The following is an 18,538-nucleotide window of genomic DNA, read 5'->3' as shown; positions in this document are numbered from 1 at the left end:
AGCAGGGAGCAACTGTGACCATACAATGCGACCATCTCCAGAGTGAAGAGCCAAAAGTTTTCCTGCCTTTGTTAATACTATAAACAATTTTCGAAATCCATTATGATCCCTGGTCATTTTTGTTTTCTCTGCAACTGTAATTGAGCAAGTTGAGTATACTACATAACCTCCTGATTTTGAGCCTGCATCCGCTATGTCAATTGCTGCAAGAAGTAATTGCTTTTGCGGAAAAGCACATTTTGGCACCAGATCCAAAGCATACACCAGTTCCATAGAAACTTCAGCGGAGCCATTAGATTGAAATCACACCACTCCTGAAGGAAGCCGCAGCACAAGTTGCCCTCCTACAACACTTTGAACATAGTAGTAGCAAAAGTCTGCCAAAATAAAAGTCTGAACAATCTCTGACAAAAGTACCATGGACGGCCACAAGCCATGGCCCAATGTAAAACAAGTAGCCACGGCTATTCAAAACCTAGAGTACCCAATGTGCACAGCTGAAAAACCTTGCAATACCCAATGCAAACACATAATGGGCTGTGAATGGTTCAACTATCTTTGTATTTTGCATCACGCGAAGCTGGGGTAAAACTGCAACAGCTTCAAGGTAAACACAAAAGGCCCAAAGTATCATGTTTACAATATTATGGGATGTTGATGGATGGATAAAAAGGGCAAGTACTGCACATGGAATCACCACATAATATATCGGAAAATTATCCAAATCTTCATCATGTGTTGCCTTCAACTTGAAACGTATCATGTAAATCACCCACAAAGTGGTGACTAATGTTGCACAATCAAGCACTGCGTGTATATCATATTCCATAACAAAACTGCAGTACACCCTCACTGCTAAGAATATAGCAGTAAGCTCCTCAGATTTAAGTGATAAGCATGCACAGTTTCGTTCCTTGAAGAGCTTGTAGATCAAGACAGAGATGCCCACAGCATGTGTTGCTTCGGCAGCAACGAAGAGATTATCATGGTTGTGAACCACGAATCTGAGAGCGACAAGAGCTGTGATGTCACTTACTACCGCTAGAAACGCCTTCACCTTTGGGGCTTTTTTCTATCTTTCTGTTTTTCAAGACAATTTTCAAATTAGAAACAAAGGAAGGTGACAAGAGCCCATTCTTCCCAAAAGTCATACTGCCAGATTGATCACAAATCGAAACCAGAATCAGAAGTTTCGGTCTTAATAGAGAATTTTCAAATTTGGTTTTGTATGGAAATCTCGATTTGAATAGTACAGGCCAGAATCAAATTTGAAGGCTACAGAACACGTGTCAAGACCGACATGTAAGACCTTTCACATGTTATCCCCGTAAAATTCTTGCAGAAAATATGACAGCTGGGGTGAGATGTGTTATGGATCGGCACGAATTCCCCATTTCGTAGCGCAGTTAGTGCAAAATCGGTGTTTTCTGCTACGAAATCACCTAAACCGAGGTTTCTGTGCTATGAACTTTACATGAAACATGTTGTGCTGCGAAAACACCTAAAACTGACTTATGCGCTACGAAATCACCTAAAGAGATTTGTAGCACATAATAACCTTTGAACAAAGTTGACACATGGAAATTGTGTAAATTATCTGACTGGTGGTGAATGAGGATGCATAGTGGACTCCTTAGACTCAGACTCTAAGGCAAACAAAACTCAAGACTAGACTAGCACTGAATTTTTTACCATCAAACTAATGTGAACGGTTTTAAAATTAGAATTCTTAAGTGATAACATATGCAATGGTCTGTACTAGACCAGACATTGCACATGCAGTGGGAGTATTGAGCAGGTTTATGTCAAAACCTGGGAAGGAGCACTGGACAGCAATGAAGCGGGTTTTCAGGTATTTGCGTGGCACTAGTGATTATGGTTTGTGCTACCAAGGAAGACCAGGATTGGACAGAGTGTTGGATATTCATGGCTTTGTTGATGCAGACTGGGCTGGAGATCTGGATCAGAGAAGATCTACAAGTGGGTATGTGTTTAACCTATTTGGAGGTGCAGTCAGTTGGATGAGTAAGAAACAATCTGTAGTGGCACTATCAACTACAGAGGCAGAATACATGGCAGCCACTCATGCAAGCAAGGAAGCAGTTTGGTTGCAGAGATTGTGTTCAAGTATGGGGTTAGTACAGGGAGCTATAAGAATAGACTGTGACAGCCGAAGTGCAATTTTCTTGGCAAAGAACCCTGCTTATCATTCAAAGACAAAGCACATTGATGTTCAGTATCACTTTGTGAGGGATATGATAGAAGACAGAAAGGTGTTGCTGGTAAAGGTGGACACTTTGAAGAATACTGCAGATGCATTGACAAAATCTGTGAGCTCTGAGAAGTTCTCTTGGTGTAGAGAAGCAATGGGAATCTCAGGGCTGAAAAAATGACTAAGCTCTCATGTGGCCCCCTGTGGAAAGAAAACGACAAGTGGGAGATTTTTGGGTTGTGTTATATTCTTTCCACGTAGTTAATAGGGGGTTTGAAGGGCACCCGTAACCCCACATTATGGGGTCTGGGGCAGCGCCCCGGAAAATTTTGGTTTTGGACCATATGTTAGGTTGGGCAGACCCACCTATGGTTTTGTGCATGATTTTCGCACATGTTTTTTGGACGCGATGGTTTTCGGTCCATGGTATTGGACGCGATGGTTTTCGGTCCATGGTATTGGATGCTTCGGCATGTATAAATATGTATTGTAACATTGAAGAACATAATGAAAAATCAAGCTGGTAGTCCCGGTTTTGGGATCCAGGGAAAAATCTCTGTGCATATGTGTTTTATGGGTTATGCTCTCGCATTGTTTATTTTCTTTGTTTAAGAATTCGTATGTAGGTAATTTCTGTACAGGGTTAAAACCTACAGAATTGCGACTACTCCGCCTGAAAGGTCTCATATTCAACTTTGTCAAAGCCTGCTTCCTTAATCATTTCAGCGAACTTTTCCTGATATGGACACTGGCGTTCGCTCTCCACTAAATATTGGTAAGACACACGATCCCCAACAACAATTTCTCCAATAGATGGAATAACTGAAAATGAGTAAAACTCATATAATTCTTGGAAACCAGGGATGTTGACATGGCTCAACTCAAGACACAGAAAGCTTCCACCCCGCCTTAAGACTCTGTATGCTGCGCTCAGAGCTTTTTCTATATGTGTTTTCGAATCATGTTTAAAAGACCGATAGTACCCTAGAAAAGATGATGTTTCACAATGCTACGCCAGGGGCTTCTAATACCTTCAAAGTGCAAGATTTTGAAACAAATGTTTCCCTCTAAAAGTGAAGTTTCTTTCTATGGAAATCCTTTAGATATTCTAAGTTTATTTATCTCCAGAGGTATCTGCTCTTCAAGTTTTCTCCAAGCAACATACAGTAGCTATGCCATCCTCCATTGAATAAGCCACATGGTACATTCTCTGACTTCATATAAATGAAACGCTATATTCTAATCAGTGGAGTTCTTCTTAGTTCTGTCCTTCCAACATTTGACATGGCTGCAGCATTATCCTGTAGATCTCCAACTTCAGCAGAATCAAGAATATGCCATCTTATTTATGGAACTTTCGATACATATGATAAGTCCTCATGTTTACATAGACTGATGGGGCTATTGAACCTTGCAAGATGACCAGGGCCTGTATTTCGAAGTACTCCATGATGGAAGGCTTTAAAATGCAAATCTATTACAAAAACAAATTTGTCGATTTCTTCTCCAAAACAGAGTTTTGGAGAAGGAACATTTTCGAGCATTACTGATGATAAACTCTTGAAGTAAGAGACTTATTCAACCTCCCTCTGGCCTGCAAGCGTTATTTCACATTTCTGGAGACAAAACCCTGGACTCAAGAAGTAAAATGACTCTTTTCTGGACCACAGTAACATCAATGACTGTGAATGACGAGAAATGAACCTTGGTGAATTTGACTGCAGCGAGCTGACAAGACGGAGTCTAACATTGGCTCCAATGGGGATGGCAGCTGCAGCTTCTTGGAGGTGCCAAGAACTGTAGATCTTTGGGAGAGCAGACAATGCCTCCATCCATTGGGCTATGGAGTCATTATTTCAACAGAAAACACGAGACTTCTGACTCATTTATGGACTGAAACTTGACTGAAATGCTTAAAAAACTAACTCGGCAAACTTCACACTAAAACTGTAATGAAACTCAGAAGGTAATGCTGCCTTATGGCTGCTTATTTATTTACAAAATCTACCCTACTTTGTTGTAAAAACAATAGATCAAGTAATACTGAAATGCCAGATCAACCATTCAAGTAAACCTGAGAATGATGCCGATTGAGAATGTTTCCACCAGGACACAGATGTAATTGTCGGCAGCCCTTCATGCACGTAATGAGCCTGATCATGTAAAAGACAGTTTGATTTGTCAGTCAAACTGAAAAACATTTCATGTACATCGCAATAGGATCGCGAAAGCCAGACTCCGTTTGCTGCCCCAACTCTGCAATACATACATCCAGCTGCACACGATCAATGCAAACATCTGTAGGCAACTCTATTGTTTCTTGTTTCGAAGGAGGAATAGTTTCCAAGAACTTTTTAAGGTCTAGGAAATCATATGACTGGATCTGCTCATTCAAATACTGAATTTCCTTCTCAATTCTTTCAACAACTAACTCACAGACACTAGTTTTAGCTTCAAGAGGTAGCTTCAGAGATTTCAAACATTGAAGCAAGGCACTGAAAAAATCTTCATTAATTTCAAAATCTGCTAACTGATTTCTTACTTCTTTTACAACTTCACAAAGTGCAGGGTTTGCCACATACCCTACCATTGCATAAATGGATCAGCGAGCACTGGAATGTCTGGACCGAGTTGGAGTCGCCAGGTGAATGTCTCAGCCTTCATATATGTCTAACTACTGTCCACCATCAGCATCAGATCTGCAACTTGATTTCATGTACTGGGACAAGACAATCAACAAGTCCAATGTCACATCAACAGCAAACCATCTCCCCAGTATGATCGCCACTACGTTAGCGCTCAAATCTGCCTCAGGCTAAGGAAGGCAAAACTCAAGGCAACATCAAACCAAGCTCAGCCTCGTAGCTAGCCCTACAAGGATAGGAGAGGGCTCTCTCCAGTCGATCTCGAGAAAATGAGAAATAGGATGCGAGATGACTCCAAACTCAAAACTGATTTTAGGTTAGTAAATTGATAGAAAGGGTTTTTAATAAATGATTAGGTTTTCTGGGCTGCATGGGGCAAAGACAGAAAGAGCAAAGATTTAATTAAAGGCACATATTACTCCATAAGGCGAGGTAGGAGTGAAGTTTAGAAATTAAATTTGAAATAATATGGGATGAAAAGACTATTTAAAGAGCTGAAAAGGGCATTAATTAATGAGTCCTTTACAGGCAGAAGACAATTACACAAATACTGAAACGCTCATTCGAGGCAGAGCAAATAAATTGGGTTCTACCTCCCACACTGTAGAGCATTCAGCTGGAAATGATAATGAATGAAATTATGAAACATTACAAAGACTTATGAAACAGAAGAAAAACATATGCTAAACTTTCACACCAAGAGAATATTACAAATCAGAGCTGTGCCATTTAATTCTTTTCTCTGTCCTTCAACTGTACAATAAAAACTCTGTATTTCTCCTCCCCAGCTCTAAAAAAAAACTCCTTTACAAATCATTTGCAATACAATAAATAAACTCTCATGTTTGAAAAAACAGATCGATCCAAAACAAGGGATCTGTTTTATCATTATTAACAAATAAAACTAAAAAACCAATCAGCTTTTCTGAAGATAGAATAGCGTTCCTTCTTCTACTCGAATCTGTTGATGACAAATGAAAGGGCGGAAACTGTAGCTGAAGACCCTTTAAATTTGCAACTGAAGACCAAAATGGGCAATCGAACCTATCTTTTTGCCACGGTGGATATCCTTTGTTTAAATTCTGGCTTTGACTTTACTTTGCCTTTGAATAAGAACTAATCTTTAATAAAAATAGCGCAATATCTTCTCCAATATCAGTGCATACATATCCAGCCATTCATAATTGCCAATACTCATCCGCTCAATCACCTTTGGTTGCCTAACCAATATCACTAATGCGCCAGTTTGACCTTTCAATACACCTCTGCTAATGACTAATAACATGCAGGGATATACATGTTATCCGTGCGAGAACTCCAATGACTGACATCAACGTAGACCACATTTTGAAGAATCGACGTTTCTGCTCTTTTGCACTAGATGCTTTGGACAAAGCAGTTTCAAAAACACTGAAGGAATCTTGTGTAACAAAAGGCAGCGATAGAAGTACTTCTCTTGGTGCAGAATATTGGTTGGAAAAGTGAACAAAAATCTCACGACAAAGGCTGACAAGATCTGCATGGATCAAAACCTTGAATAACTGCGTCAAATAAATATTTTGCCACAAAATTTTGGAGTTCAAAATTGCTTGTCGAAATTGATATACACAATATCAAGACCATGTTACTTCAAGCTTCGAATGCTTTTGGGTAGAACATCATAACCACTCACTCATATACCATCGATTTGATATAAGTAGGAGTCGATCATGAACTAAATCACTTAGTGTGAATACCGCAGTCGATACCCAGGTCCAAAACCTTTTAAAACCATGATCATTCAACGTTTAATCCTGTGACGAATTGTGTTCAGACCAGTGAGCCACTTAGGCATTTAAATACCTTGGTAGGGGACAAGACAAAAATTTTCTGGGCTCTGTCACTGTATGGGTAGCGCCCCTACCCAATGCGTAGCGCGCAGCAAGTGCGTAGCGCACTTGATATTTAACACTGGCTGGTGAGACCCAGTGCGTAGCGCGCACTATATGGGTAGCGCACACCTGTATCGTTTACCTTCTTGAAACGCTGACATTACTGATGGCTTGAATAGCTTCCCTCACATCATTTGTTATAGGAGAAGAATCTTCAACAATAAGATATGTACACTCTGACATCCATTTCTCTGTTGCGCAGGCTCCCATTGATGACACAATGGTACATAAACCATGTTTCCGGTTCAATTTTTCTAGAGCTGGTATACAGAATAAGAATGGAACGGAGTTCAACCTGAAAGTTGAATTATTTGTTCCAAACGTTATCAAATCCCCGTTACTTAGGATTGTCTCCTTATTTGCTAAAGAAAACACAGGCTTCGAGCAAATTTCCTTGTTGACAAATGTGCCAAACTTTAAAAGATCCTTCAGGTGAATTTCTGGTGAAGGGACGCTTGAAAAGCACTGCAAGGCCTTCTAAGCAGAGGTTGCCTCAACTATGATCTCCGCATGCACACTTGAGATAGTTTTATCAGTTTGAATTGCCACTGCACAATCTTTCCAACCAACTTTGTATGTTCCTTGAGATATCAAATAGTAATTAAAACAGTAGACCCATCAAACACTGTAATGGCCAAAATCAGCTTAGACAGATTTTTCTAAACAATGCCCCACATAGGCAGAGTTTGCTAGCTTTCGATTTCACATACCATTTCAATAGCTTTTAAGGTAACTGCTCTACAAAATCAATGTCAAAATCTTATATATGTGAATTATAATTTGAATCCAGCATGAATTGCAACTACTCCGCCTGAAAGGTCTCATATTCAACTTTCTCAAAGCCTGCTTCCTTAATCATTTCAGTGAACTTTTCCTGAGATGGACATTGGCATACGCTCTCCACTAAATATTGGTAAGACACACGATCCCCAGCAACAATTTCTCCAATAGATGGAATAACTGAAAATGAGTAAAACTCATATAATTCTTGGAAACCAGGGATGTTGACATGGCTCAACTCAAGACACATAAATCTTCCACCCCGCCTTAAGACTCTGTATGTTGCGCTCAGAGCTTTTTCTATATGTGTTTTCGAATCATGTTTAAAAGACCGATAGTACCCTAGAAAAGATGATGTTTCACAATGCTACGCCAGGGGCTTCTAATACCTTCAAAGTGCAAGATTTTGAAACAAATGTTTCCCTCTAAAAGTGAAGTTTCTTTCTATGGAAATCCTTTAGATATTCTAAGTTTATTTATCTCCAGAGGTATCTGCTCTTCAAGTTTTCTCCAAGCAACATACAGTAGCTATGTCATCCTCCGTTGAATAAGCCACATGGTACATTCTCTGACTTCATATAAAGAAAACACTATATTCTAATCAGTGGAGTTCTTCTTAGCTTTGTCCTTCCAACGTCTAACATGGCTGCAGCATTATCCTGTAGATCTCCAGCTTTAGCAGAATCAAGAATATGCCATCTTATTTATGGAACTTTCAATACTTATGATAAGTCCTCCTGTTTACATAGACTGATGGGGCTATTGAACCTTGCAAGATGGCCAGGTCATGTATTTCGAAGTACTCCATGATGGAAGGCTTTAAAATGCAAATCTATTACACAAACAAATTTGTCGATTTCTTCTCCAAAACAGAGTTTTGGAGAAAGATCATTTTCGAGCATTAATGATGATAAACTCTTGAAGTAAGAGACTTATTCAACCTCCCTCTGGCCTGCAAGCGTTATTTCACATTTCTGGAGACAAAACCCTGGACTCAAGAAGTAAAATGACTCTTTTCTGGACCACAGTAACATCAATGACTGCAAATGACGAGAAATGAACCTTGGTGAATTTGACTGCAGCGAGCTGACAAGACGGAGTCTAACAGCGTCCTTTCCTTCTGAACTGTATGAGTGGATCGCGAGGTTATCCGACAGCCAGGGAAGGTGTAGGCTTGACCAACCGACAGTGTGGACTCCGGAATTAGTGCACATACTAGAAGCCCCGGAACATAAGATAGCGCGAGCTGTGGACCACTGGCTCAACCGAATAATAGGAGGATTTATCACCGAGTTTGCGATGGACATGACTGTCAATTACAGCGAGGCAGAGCGACGTTTTCTCAAGGGACCATGAGGTAAGTATATTAAGTCTTTGAATACTTGGATTAAGATGCTATTGTGTGAAAAAAGGGTCATGCGAATACATTAATGTTTGGGACTATGCGGAGTGGAAAGATCTACAAAAGCAGCGAAGAATTAGAAAACAGTCCCTTAATTTCACCCTCGTGAGAGAGCAAGGAAGAGCTCGCAAAGGCCTCTCCGAGAAGCGCGGTCAGTTTGATAAGGCAGCACATTTTGTGGTTACCACCCACTTCACCTCCTTCACCTCCATCTCCACCCACTCCACCTCCACCACCTCCATGGTTCAGTATGGCGAGCGCGATCAAACTACCAGTATTCAGAGGAGTAAGGTATGAGGATCCGGACCAATTCTAGTTCGTGGTAAGGGCAGTATGGAAAGCACAAGGTGTCACAAATGACAACATTAAGAGGGCTACATTGGTGAGTGCACTGCAGGATCGTGCATTAACGTGGTACATCAAGCACTCTAACAACCACCCAAACGCAGGGATAGCAGAGATCCAGAATGTGTTGAACAGAGAATTTAGCAGGCCAAAATTAGAGACACAACCAATCTTCAGGTTTAAAGAGATCACGATGCTTCCAGGCGAGACCCCCTAGGATCTGGGCCAAAGGTTGAGAGTACAATCTGCGAGGCCAATATGATGCTAACGGATGTGCAGCATCGCGCATGGTTTGTAGCATCTCTGACACCACACTTGAGGACGGCGTTGTCACAGCAGAAACTTTCTACCCAGGCCGAAGCGTTGGAGATGGCGATGAGATTACATGAGACCCCCATACAAGACCCTAGGTTGGGATTTCAGCAAATCCACGTGCATCTACAGAATTTGTGTTTGGAAATGAAAAACTTGAAGCAGGATAGGGCACCACGGCCAGAGGTGCATGAAGAAGTGTGGTGCATAAAATGCAAAGGCGAGGGTCATGAAAAGGATCATTGTCCAGTGTTCGTGAACTACTTGGCATGAGGAGGGCCATAGCCATTAAGACTGAAGGCGCAGGTAAGGTCGATCGCAGCACCCGCTTTATGGTGCGCGATCTGTCAGATAGGAGGGAAACACACGACGGACAATTTTCATTTTCTGCAAAACATACACAGACACCCCAACAATTGTTTTGTAATTTCTGCAGGTCAATAGGCCATGATGAGTGCACTTGCCACAGTTACAAGCTAATGATGGATCATAACCCAGCCTATAGAATGAAAACCGAAATGCAAGCGCTCGACCCAGATGCGGGGATGGCGTGCGCTGGATTTCAGGGGCGAGGTCGAGGACGAGGTGGAATGGGACTAGGAATGGGTCATGGACAGTTAATTTGTTACAATTGTGGAGGACCAGGGCACTATGCCTGCGACTGTACCAACCCGACGAGGATATCCTGTATGTATTGTGCTCAGTTTGATCATGAAACAATAGACTGTCCTACGTTGATCACAAAGATGTGCGAAAAAGGGGTATTCCAACCTCCCCCGACTCAAAATATACAAATGATGAGGTCTGAACCACGCGAAGAGGACCCGAATGTAAACATGATGCTCAGAAGTGGTGCGACCATGGGAGAGGATAAGGGAAAGCAGCCAGAGGAAAGTACGTGGGTTCACAAGGCTCCTACAAAGGAACCCGAGTTTGACTTAGAACACGCAAAGGAGACATTCATGGAAGCTAAGAAGAGCTTCGCGAAGGCCTCCACTTCAGGTAGTAAGGATCAACCAGAGCCAGGAATGGATCCTTCAATGCTTACTACCTTTCTGGAGACATGCATGAAACTGTTGCGCGACAACAAGGCAGTTAAAGGACTACAGGAACTGATCACCAAGTGCACAAGGTCAGGGGAACTGTGCGTCGTCCGGAAATTGGGGAAGCATGCATTGCGCACTAGAAGAGAAATGAGGTTGACTGCACAGATTGGGGAATATGAAATGGATCAGGTAATCCTAGATCTGGGTTCAGACATGAATGTATTACCAAAGAAAACATGGGAACATATGGGCAGGCCCGTGTTATAGTGGTCCCCTATTCAATTACGAATGGTGAACCAACAAAAGATTTTTCCCATGGGAAGGTTGCAATGGGTAACAGTTGATATTGAAGGTGCGAGCACACATACGGATTTTGAAGTGATAGAGATTTTCGATGACAGCAATCCCTATCCCGCGTTGTTAGGAATAGACTGGGCCACCGATATGAACAGAGTCATCAATCTGAAGAAGCACAAAATGATCTTCGAGAAAAAGTCACTACGCATAGCAGTCCCACTAGACCCAACTGAAGGCACGTGCTACATTGAACCAGTACGTGATGATCTCGATTGTATTTACAAGATAACTGTGCGAGGCCAAGATTGGGTGAATTTGACTTCAGACGAAGAAGTAGAGCGCTGGCAGAATTGGTTACACGAAGTGACAACGCTGAATTGCAACATGATGATTAGATCATTACGTTGCGTGACAGCAGAGGCACGAGAGCTACCGACATATGATGGATTGACAGCGGTGGATGAATTCTTGAACAAATTTGAAAGTGTAGTACCAGAACAGTAGCGGTTCGATGTGTTGAAATGCGCACTGCGCGCAACACCCACACGATGGTGGGATACACATCAAAAAAACTTTGAGAACTTGCGCAGATGTAGAAGGATGATGCGCCTGCAGTTTGGGAAGCCACAACTATGGCTAGAAGACAAATACGATGGGCGAGATGACCCGCGTAAGCACCTCGCGAAATGGACCAAGGTCTACAGGGAAGAACCACAATCTGAATGGGTACACTTATTCTACCATACCTTGGATGTCATACCCATGAACTGGTATACTGAAATAAAACTTCGACATGGTACGGGTGAATGGGATGTCTTGCACAAGGGATTTTTGTTAACATTCACATTTGAAGACTGGTGGTCGGATACTATTAACGAAGCGCTGCAAGCAGTAAAAGCTGCCATCTTCAAAATACCACAGGAGCCATTGGAAATGCTACAACCAGTATGGGCAACCCAGTTAAGTAGCACTCTAGAATGTTATAACGTGCAGGTGGAGGAGGATGATGACGACCCTGAAATATTGATATCCCTGAAACTAAAGGTTGTCGCGAGGTTTGAGGACCATCAATTGAGGATCCTAACATCACTGCGCCACTAAAAACAAAGTAGGTAAACATTGGCACAGAAGCGGAGCCGAAGTATGCGACACTTGGGGACTATTGGGACGATGCTACAGTAGATAAGGTCACTGAGTTACTCTGCGAATACCAAGACTTGTTCCCGACCAAAATCACGGACTTAAAAGGGATCATTGGTGACTTAGGGATGATGAAGATCACTCTGAAACCAGACGCGAAGCCAGTTAAGCAGTGGCCTTACCGCTTGAACCCAAAGTATAAAGAAAAGGTCCATGATGAACTAGATAAAATGCTCGTAGCCAGAATTATCGAACCAGTGGAAGAATCCGATTGGGTGAGTCCTATGGTAGTGCAGGAGAAAAAATAGAAAGGTGAAATAAGAATATGCATGGACCTCAGGAAGCTCAACGACGCCTGTGTTCATGATCCATTCCCGACACCATTCACAGATGAAGTATTGGAGAATGTTGGCAGTCAGGAAGCTTACTCATTTATGGATGGCTTCTCAGGGTACCATCAGATTAAGATCGCGCCGGAATATAGGAGAAAAACAACCTTCGCAACAGAATGGCACTACTTTCAGTACACATTATGCCCTTTGGACTGAAGAACGCGCCAGTGATATTCTCGCGCATAGTGGTGGCGGCGTTCAAAGAATACATCCACAAGTTCTTGGAGGTCTATTTGGATGATTGGACTACCTTTGGATTAGTTAAGCACCATGTAGCGAGCTTACGGTTGATGTTGGATACTTGCCGCCGACACCAAATTGCGCTGAACCTTAAAAAGTGTACCTTCCTCATTCCCTTTGGCAACCTGCTAGGCCATGTGGTTTGCAAACAAGGCCTAATGGTGGACCCTACAAAGATTGTTGTTATTCTGAATCTGGAAGCACTACGCAGTGTCAAACAGTTACGCGCTACGTTGGCGCACACTGGCTACTATAGAAAGTTTATCAAGAGTTATGCCCAAATAACCTCGCCGATGGAAAAGATATTGAAAAAAGATGTGACATACTGCTAGAATGATGATTTCATGAAGAGCTTGGATGTCCTAAAAGGGAAACTGGCCTCCGCGCCAATTTTGGTCTTCCCGAAATGGGACGTGGAATTTCATGTACATGTTGATGCATCATGTATCGCATTGGGATTTGTACTCACACAGGAGGGCGCAGAGGGTGTGGATCACCCGATCACATTTGCAAGTCGAAGATTGTCCAAAGAAAAAAAGAATTACTCTACCACCGAACGCGGGGGGTTGGCAATGGTGTACGTGCTCCAGAAATACCGACACTATTTACTTGGAGGACATTTTAAGATGTATACTAACCATTCTGCGTTGAAATACTTGGTGAACAAGCCTGTGTTGGGGGGCACATATGCAGATGGCTCCTATTGTTTCAAGAATATGATTTTGAGGTCATAATCAAGCCAGGACGCTTAAACGCAAGACCAGACCACTTGTCACGAATTAAGACAGGCGAGGAACGAACAAATTTGGAGGAGGGACTACTCGATGCACAGCTCTTTGTAGAACGCGTTGCGGATGGACACTTCGAAGATATAGTCCATTTTCTAACAACAGGGACTACGCCAAAGCAGTACTCAATCCAACAGAAGAAGGAATTGGTGGTGTACGCGGCGGACTTTTCTGTCATCGCAGGACACCTCTACAAGATGGGCAATGATGAGATATTGCGAAGATACGTACCTAAATTTGAGCGAGGTCAGATCCTTGTGGAAGCACATGGGGGTGTTGTAGGAGGACACTATGCAGGACACACGACCACACAAAATATTCTTCACGCAGGGTTATGGTGGCTGACCCTGCACCAGGATTCGAAAGCGCATTATAAGGCCTGCGATATATGTCAAAGAACAGGAAAACCATCACGAAGGGACAAGATGTCGTTAAATCCCAAAATGAAACTACAGCCATTTGAGAAATGGGCAATCAACTTTATAGGCCCAATCAAACCTCAAGGAAAGACGGGTGCGCGCTACATCATCACCGCGACGGAGTACCTTACACGATGGGTGGAAGCACAACCGGTCAAGGACTGCACGGCTACCATGACTGCAAAGTTTTTGTTCAAAAACATGTTGACACGATTTGGTTGCCCAAAAATCTTAATCAGCAATCGTGAAACACATTTCTTGAATGAAGCCATCAGCGCGCTCACAAAAGAGTTCCAGTTTTATCACCAAAAAAGTACACCATACCACCCACAGGCTAATGGAACAGTAGAAGCATTCAATAAAATACTGGAGACTGCGTTGACCAAAATATGTAACGCACAGCGAAACAACTAGGACCTGCGCGTACCCACTGTGTTATGGGCATATAGGACAACATGCAAGAAATTGACAGGACAAACACCATTCTGGTTGGTCTATGGTACGGAAGTAGTCATGCCGATGGAATACATCATACCTAGTCTACGAATAGCAACGCTCACAGGCATGATGGACCGTGAAGCTCTAGAAGAAAGGCTCGCACAATTAGAAGAACTCGAGGAAGAATGATTTTTGGCCGGATTTCACCAGCAGGTACAAAAGCAGTGTGAGAAAGCCTGGCACGACCACCATATCAAGTTGCACACCTTCAAGGTAAACGATTTAGTGTTTTTGTATGACAGCAAGTTCAAAAAATTTCCCGGAAAATTCAGAATGCAATGGTTGGGACCATATGTGGTGAAAGAGATCACAGACGGAGGCGCGACCCAGCTAGTCAAACTTAATGGAGAACCCTTCCCAGGAAAAGTAAACGACAGTCACGTGAAGCCCTACACGGGTGGGCCAGCTATTTGACTAATCGATCAAAGCACAGTCTTCGCGACCCGAGAAGCCGGACAGAGGTGCGGGACTATAAACACAAGCACTAGAAGTCGGTACCAAAGAAGAGAATCGAGTTAGACGCAGAGGATTCAGAAGCAGAAATGAAGCAAATCCAGCGGACGGCAGAATGGTGTGCTGTGGACCTTCGCATAGCACAAGCACAGTTGGAGGGGTTCCATGCCACGATTGTCGCACTAGCAGAGTGACTCGAGATGAGTCACGATGATTGTGTTGGGGGCCTGTTGGGCATGGGATCCCCCGAAGTAGGTTTTGGGGCTTAAAGCCTGAGTTTTGGTCAATTGTATTGTAAGACTCCGCGAAGTGCAGGCTGGAGCGTGTAAGTCTAGGATGAGTCATAGGGTTGTTTGCCTAAGAATTGTAAAATAATGTAAAGTTGTGTCGGCCTACCCATGGTCTGCGGACCGTGGGATTATATAAATAGAGCGAGGCTCTAAGTGTAAAGATATTTTTTTGCAAGCAAGTAATAGATAGATGTGAAGGCATGGTTAGAGCATAGAGGGAAAGTCGAAGTGTATTGGGTCGTAGTAGTAGGAAGAGGCTCTGCAACTGAGTGGGCAGAGGCCTAGTAGAGTCCGCAGCTGAGTGCGGGGATCCCTGCAACTGAGTGCTCAATGCAGAGTCGGGTTTGTAAGTGGATTGTACTTGAAAAAGAATACTAATAAAGATAAGTTGGATTCGGAATATTGTGCATCTATGTTTCTGTTTATCTTTATGCATTTATATTGTTTATGATTACACACACTTACCTAAATTTTGAAAGAAGTAATAAGAATATTGGGCCCTCACAAGTTAAGTTAAGCACTAATATAACAGCGCAGTAAGAATAGAGATCAGGGTAGTACTTTCTTTGTGCCCTTACAGAGGTGCGCGGAGGTAGTGGCACAAGTCGCAAAGGATAGACAGTTGCACGGAGTAGCGCAAGCACGCAAGTTCAAACCACAAACCTCCAGAAACTTCATCAAGACATCCCTAAGGTGCGGAAACCTGGTTCCATCACCCTCCCATTATACTTCGGGTGACACCTCAGTCCACGCTCCATGGATTATTGCCAAAAGGGCCAGTAGTACTGGGATTTGCTTGGCTAAATCAATTCTGAACCTGGGTCAGGCCCCACTAAGCCAACACTCCTTTTGCTTTGATCCACTTGATTGTGCTCTCTTCAAGCCTATGTTCTCCAAGTAATGTGCTTGTATATAAGCCTCATCCAATGATTTTTGCTTTAACAACATCACTTGCTCCCATAGATGGTGGTATATACCCCCCAAATACTTGAGGAGTACATATGGGTTCTTTGGGGAGATACCCAATATTATGGCCATCTTTTTGAACTTTGTGGTGTACTCTTACATACTTTGCCCTAGATTTTGCCTAAAATAGTGCCATCGGATCCACTAGTCCTCTACATACCCAATAGGGTAAAAAATGTGACTTAATGAGGCTTTTTAAGTCCTCCCACTTAGTCATTGGAGGCTTTCCCTCCAACCTCAAGGTTTTTGTGTGTCTTTCCCACTAACTCAGGGCACAGCCCTCTAATTTCAGTCGAGATGTTAGGTCCCTATAATACTAGTGTATCCCCCTTATTGTTATTGTTTTTCCCTTGTAGCCCCCATATTTTTATTGTTGAGCCCCATAGAAGTCCACTATTGGTATTGTTGTGCCCTTACATTATTAATTTTATGTAGGCTCTAATTATATTGTGACCCTTGAGAATCCTATATATATATAGAGGAGGTATTGTCATTTGTATCATCTAATAATTAATCATTTTAGTAATGTAAAGGAGGTTTCCCCCTTGAAGAGGATAATTTTTAAGTCGTTGATCTATCTTTTCTTCTATTTTTTGATATAGTTGCATAACATTTGGTATCAGAGCTTTGGATTCTAGGGTTTTGCTGCTACAAAGAGGCCATTGTGGTATATTCGCTATAACTTATTTTCCACAAAGGTTCAGAAGCTAAAAAAATTACCATGAGGATCCAAAATCCCGATGAACTTTGTGTAAAAATTTCAGATCTTGGGTCGCTATATTTTCGGAGATATGGTTTGAAGAAGTTAGGGTTTTTTCATGCTCCAAAATTTCATCTCTAATATGTGACCTTGGTAAAATCATCATATATTCCTCTACGAGCATCGGATTTGAATTTCATAAAAAGTGGCTAAAATTTCACGGACTTTAATATCTTTTATATTATTTTCAAGGCCGAAGGTCAAAACAATGACACGTGCCACTTCGTACAAGTTCGCTCCACTGAACCAGTCCATAATCAGGTCATTGTGGGCGATTGGACATAACTTTATCTTGAAGAATCCAAATTTGGTGTGACTTGTGCCATTGGAAAGAAAACTCAAAGGGATACCACGGGACCTAATTTTAGACCTTGGAGATCCTAATTTATAGAGATACAACAGATTCAATATACAGCTACTACAAAGCCAAAAAAAAAGTGTGTTTTTTTTTAAATTGGCATAAGTTTTGTTTGAAAAATCAGCTTGAAATGATTCAAGGGACACAGTAAAGCATAAATATAATTTTTTATTCCAAAATTACTTGAATCAAGAAAATGGAAACACCTAGTAAGCAACTAGAAATCTCTACCATGATGCATGAAGAAGAGAAAGAAATGCAACATGATATATCAAAATTACAAGACCAAGTGCAACAAATTTCGCTCTCTCAAAGAGTAACCAAAAATGAAGTGGAAGATAAGATAGATGGTTTGAAGAATGGTATGGAAGCTGATATGTATGGTATAGAAGCAAAAATGAAAGGCAGCATGGAATATTTGAAGAATGGTTTAAAAGCATACATGGAAGGTTTGAAGGAAGGTTTGACAAAGTTGCTACAAGAAATGCTTCCTAATGGCGAAAAGGTATTAGATGAAACTCATGATGAGAACAAAAGGAATGTTAAACATGATTCCATAGACTCTAAATTTTGATTTAAGACACACCATATTCCAAAGATCGATATGAGGAAGTTTGATGGCAAGGATCCAATAACATGGATACTACAGATGGAGTAATATTTTGAACTTCATCATGTGAAACACACACGAAGCGTACGCATTGCAAATTTATATTTAGAACCCAATAAATTTGTAAGATATCGATGGTTTATTTCTCATAAACCACTTGTCACTTGGTCAATTTTTACGAAGGAAATGATAGCACATTATGAGGATACACAGAGCAACGCCTTCTTTAACCAATTGATAAAGCTCAAACAAAAAGGGTTCAATGGAGAAGCACATTGAGGACTTCCAAAAATTGAATATTAGGGTAAATGATATTTTAGAGGAGAATAGGATTGATGTCTTCATAAGGACCTTAAAGAATAACATCCAACATGAGGTTCGCCTTTAGGAACCTGATTCATTGGAGAAGGCATTCAAGGTGAAAGAAAAAGTTGAAAGCAAAATTATGGAAACAAGGAAGTCTACCACTCACAACTATAAAGATGGAAGTGTTGGTTCTCTAAACATTCCACAACCTACAAGGTTGACATCACAACACTTGAAGGAAAAAAGAGAAAAATGGATTTGTTACAGTTGTGATAGAAAATACACTAAAGGTCATAAGTGTGCTAGGAAGAAATTATTTTACAGAGATTGGATAGAGGAGGAAGAAAA

The 18,538-nt window shown here is 41.7% G+C and overlaps 1 protein-coding gene across 1 annotated transcript in view; it reads right to left on the bottom strand.

Annotated features, from left to right (window-relative positions):
• Positions 1-242: 242 nt before the first annotated feature.
• Positions 243-18,538, bottom strand: part of LOC149235709 (uncharacterized) — a 54,971-nt gene continuing 36,675 nt past the window's right edge. The window contains exon 2 of the mRNA XM_089368632.1: positions 243-1,072. Within this exon, the coding sequence (XP_089224758.1) occupies positions 476-1,072 (597 nt within the window). The 3' untranslated portion in view covers positions 243-475. The remainder of the gene's footprint in view (positions 1,073-18,538) is intronic.

The sequence above is a fragment of the Pinus tabuliformis genome, chromosome 8, assembly GCF_031772625.1.
Source record: "Pinus tabuliformis cultivar Carrire ecotype Pingquan chromosome 8, CPIR1, whole genome shotgun sequence".
In the NCBI taxonomy this organism is placed as follows: domain Eukaryota; kingdom Viridiplantae; phylum Streptophyta; class Pinopsida; order Pinales; family Pinaceae; genus Pinus; species Pinus tabuliformis.
Note: the sequence above shows the minus strand (reverse complement) of the source record. Positions and strands in the feature narration are given on the sequence as shown.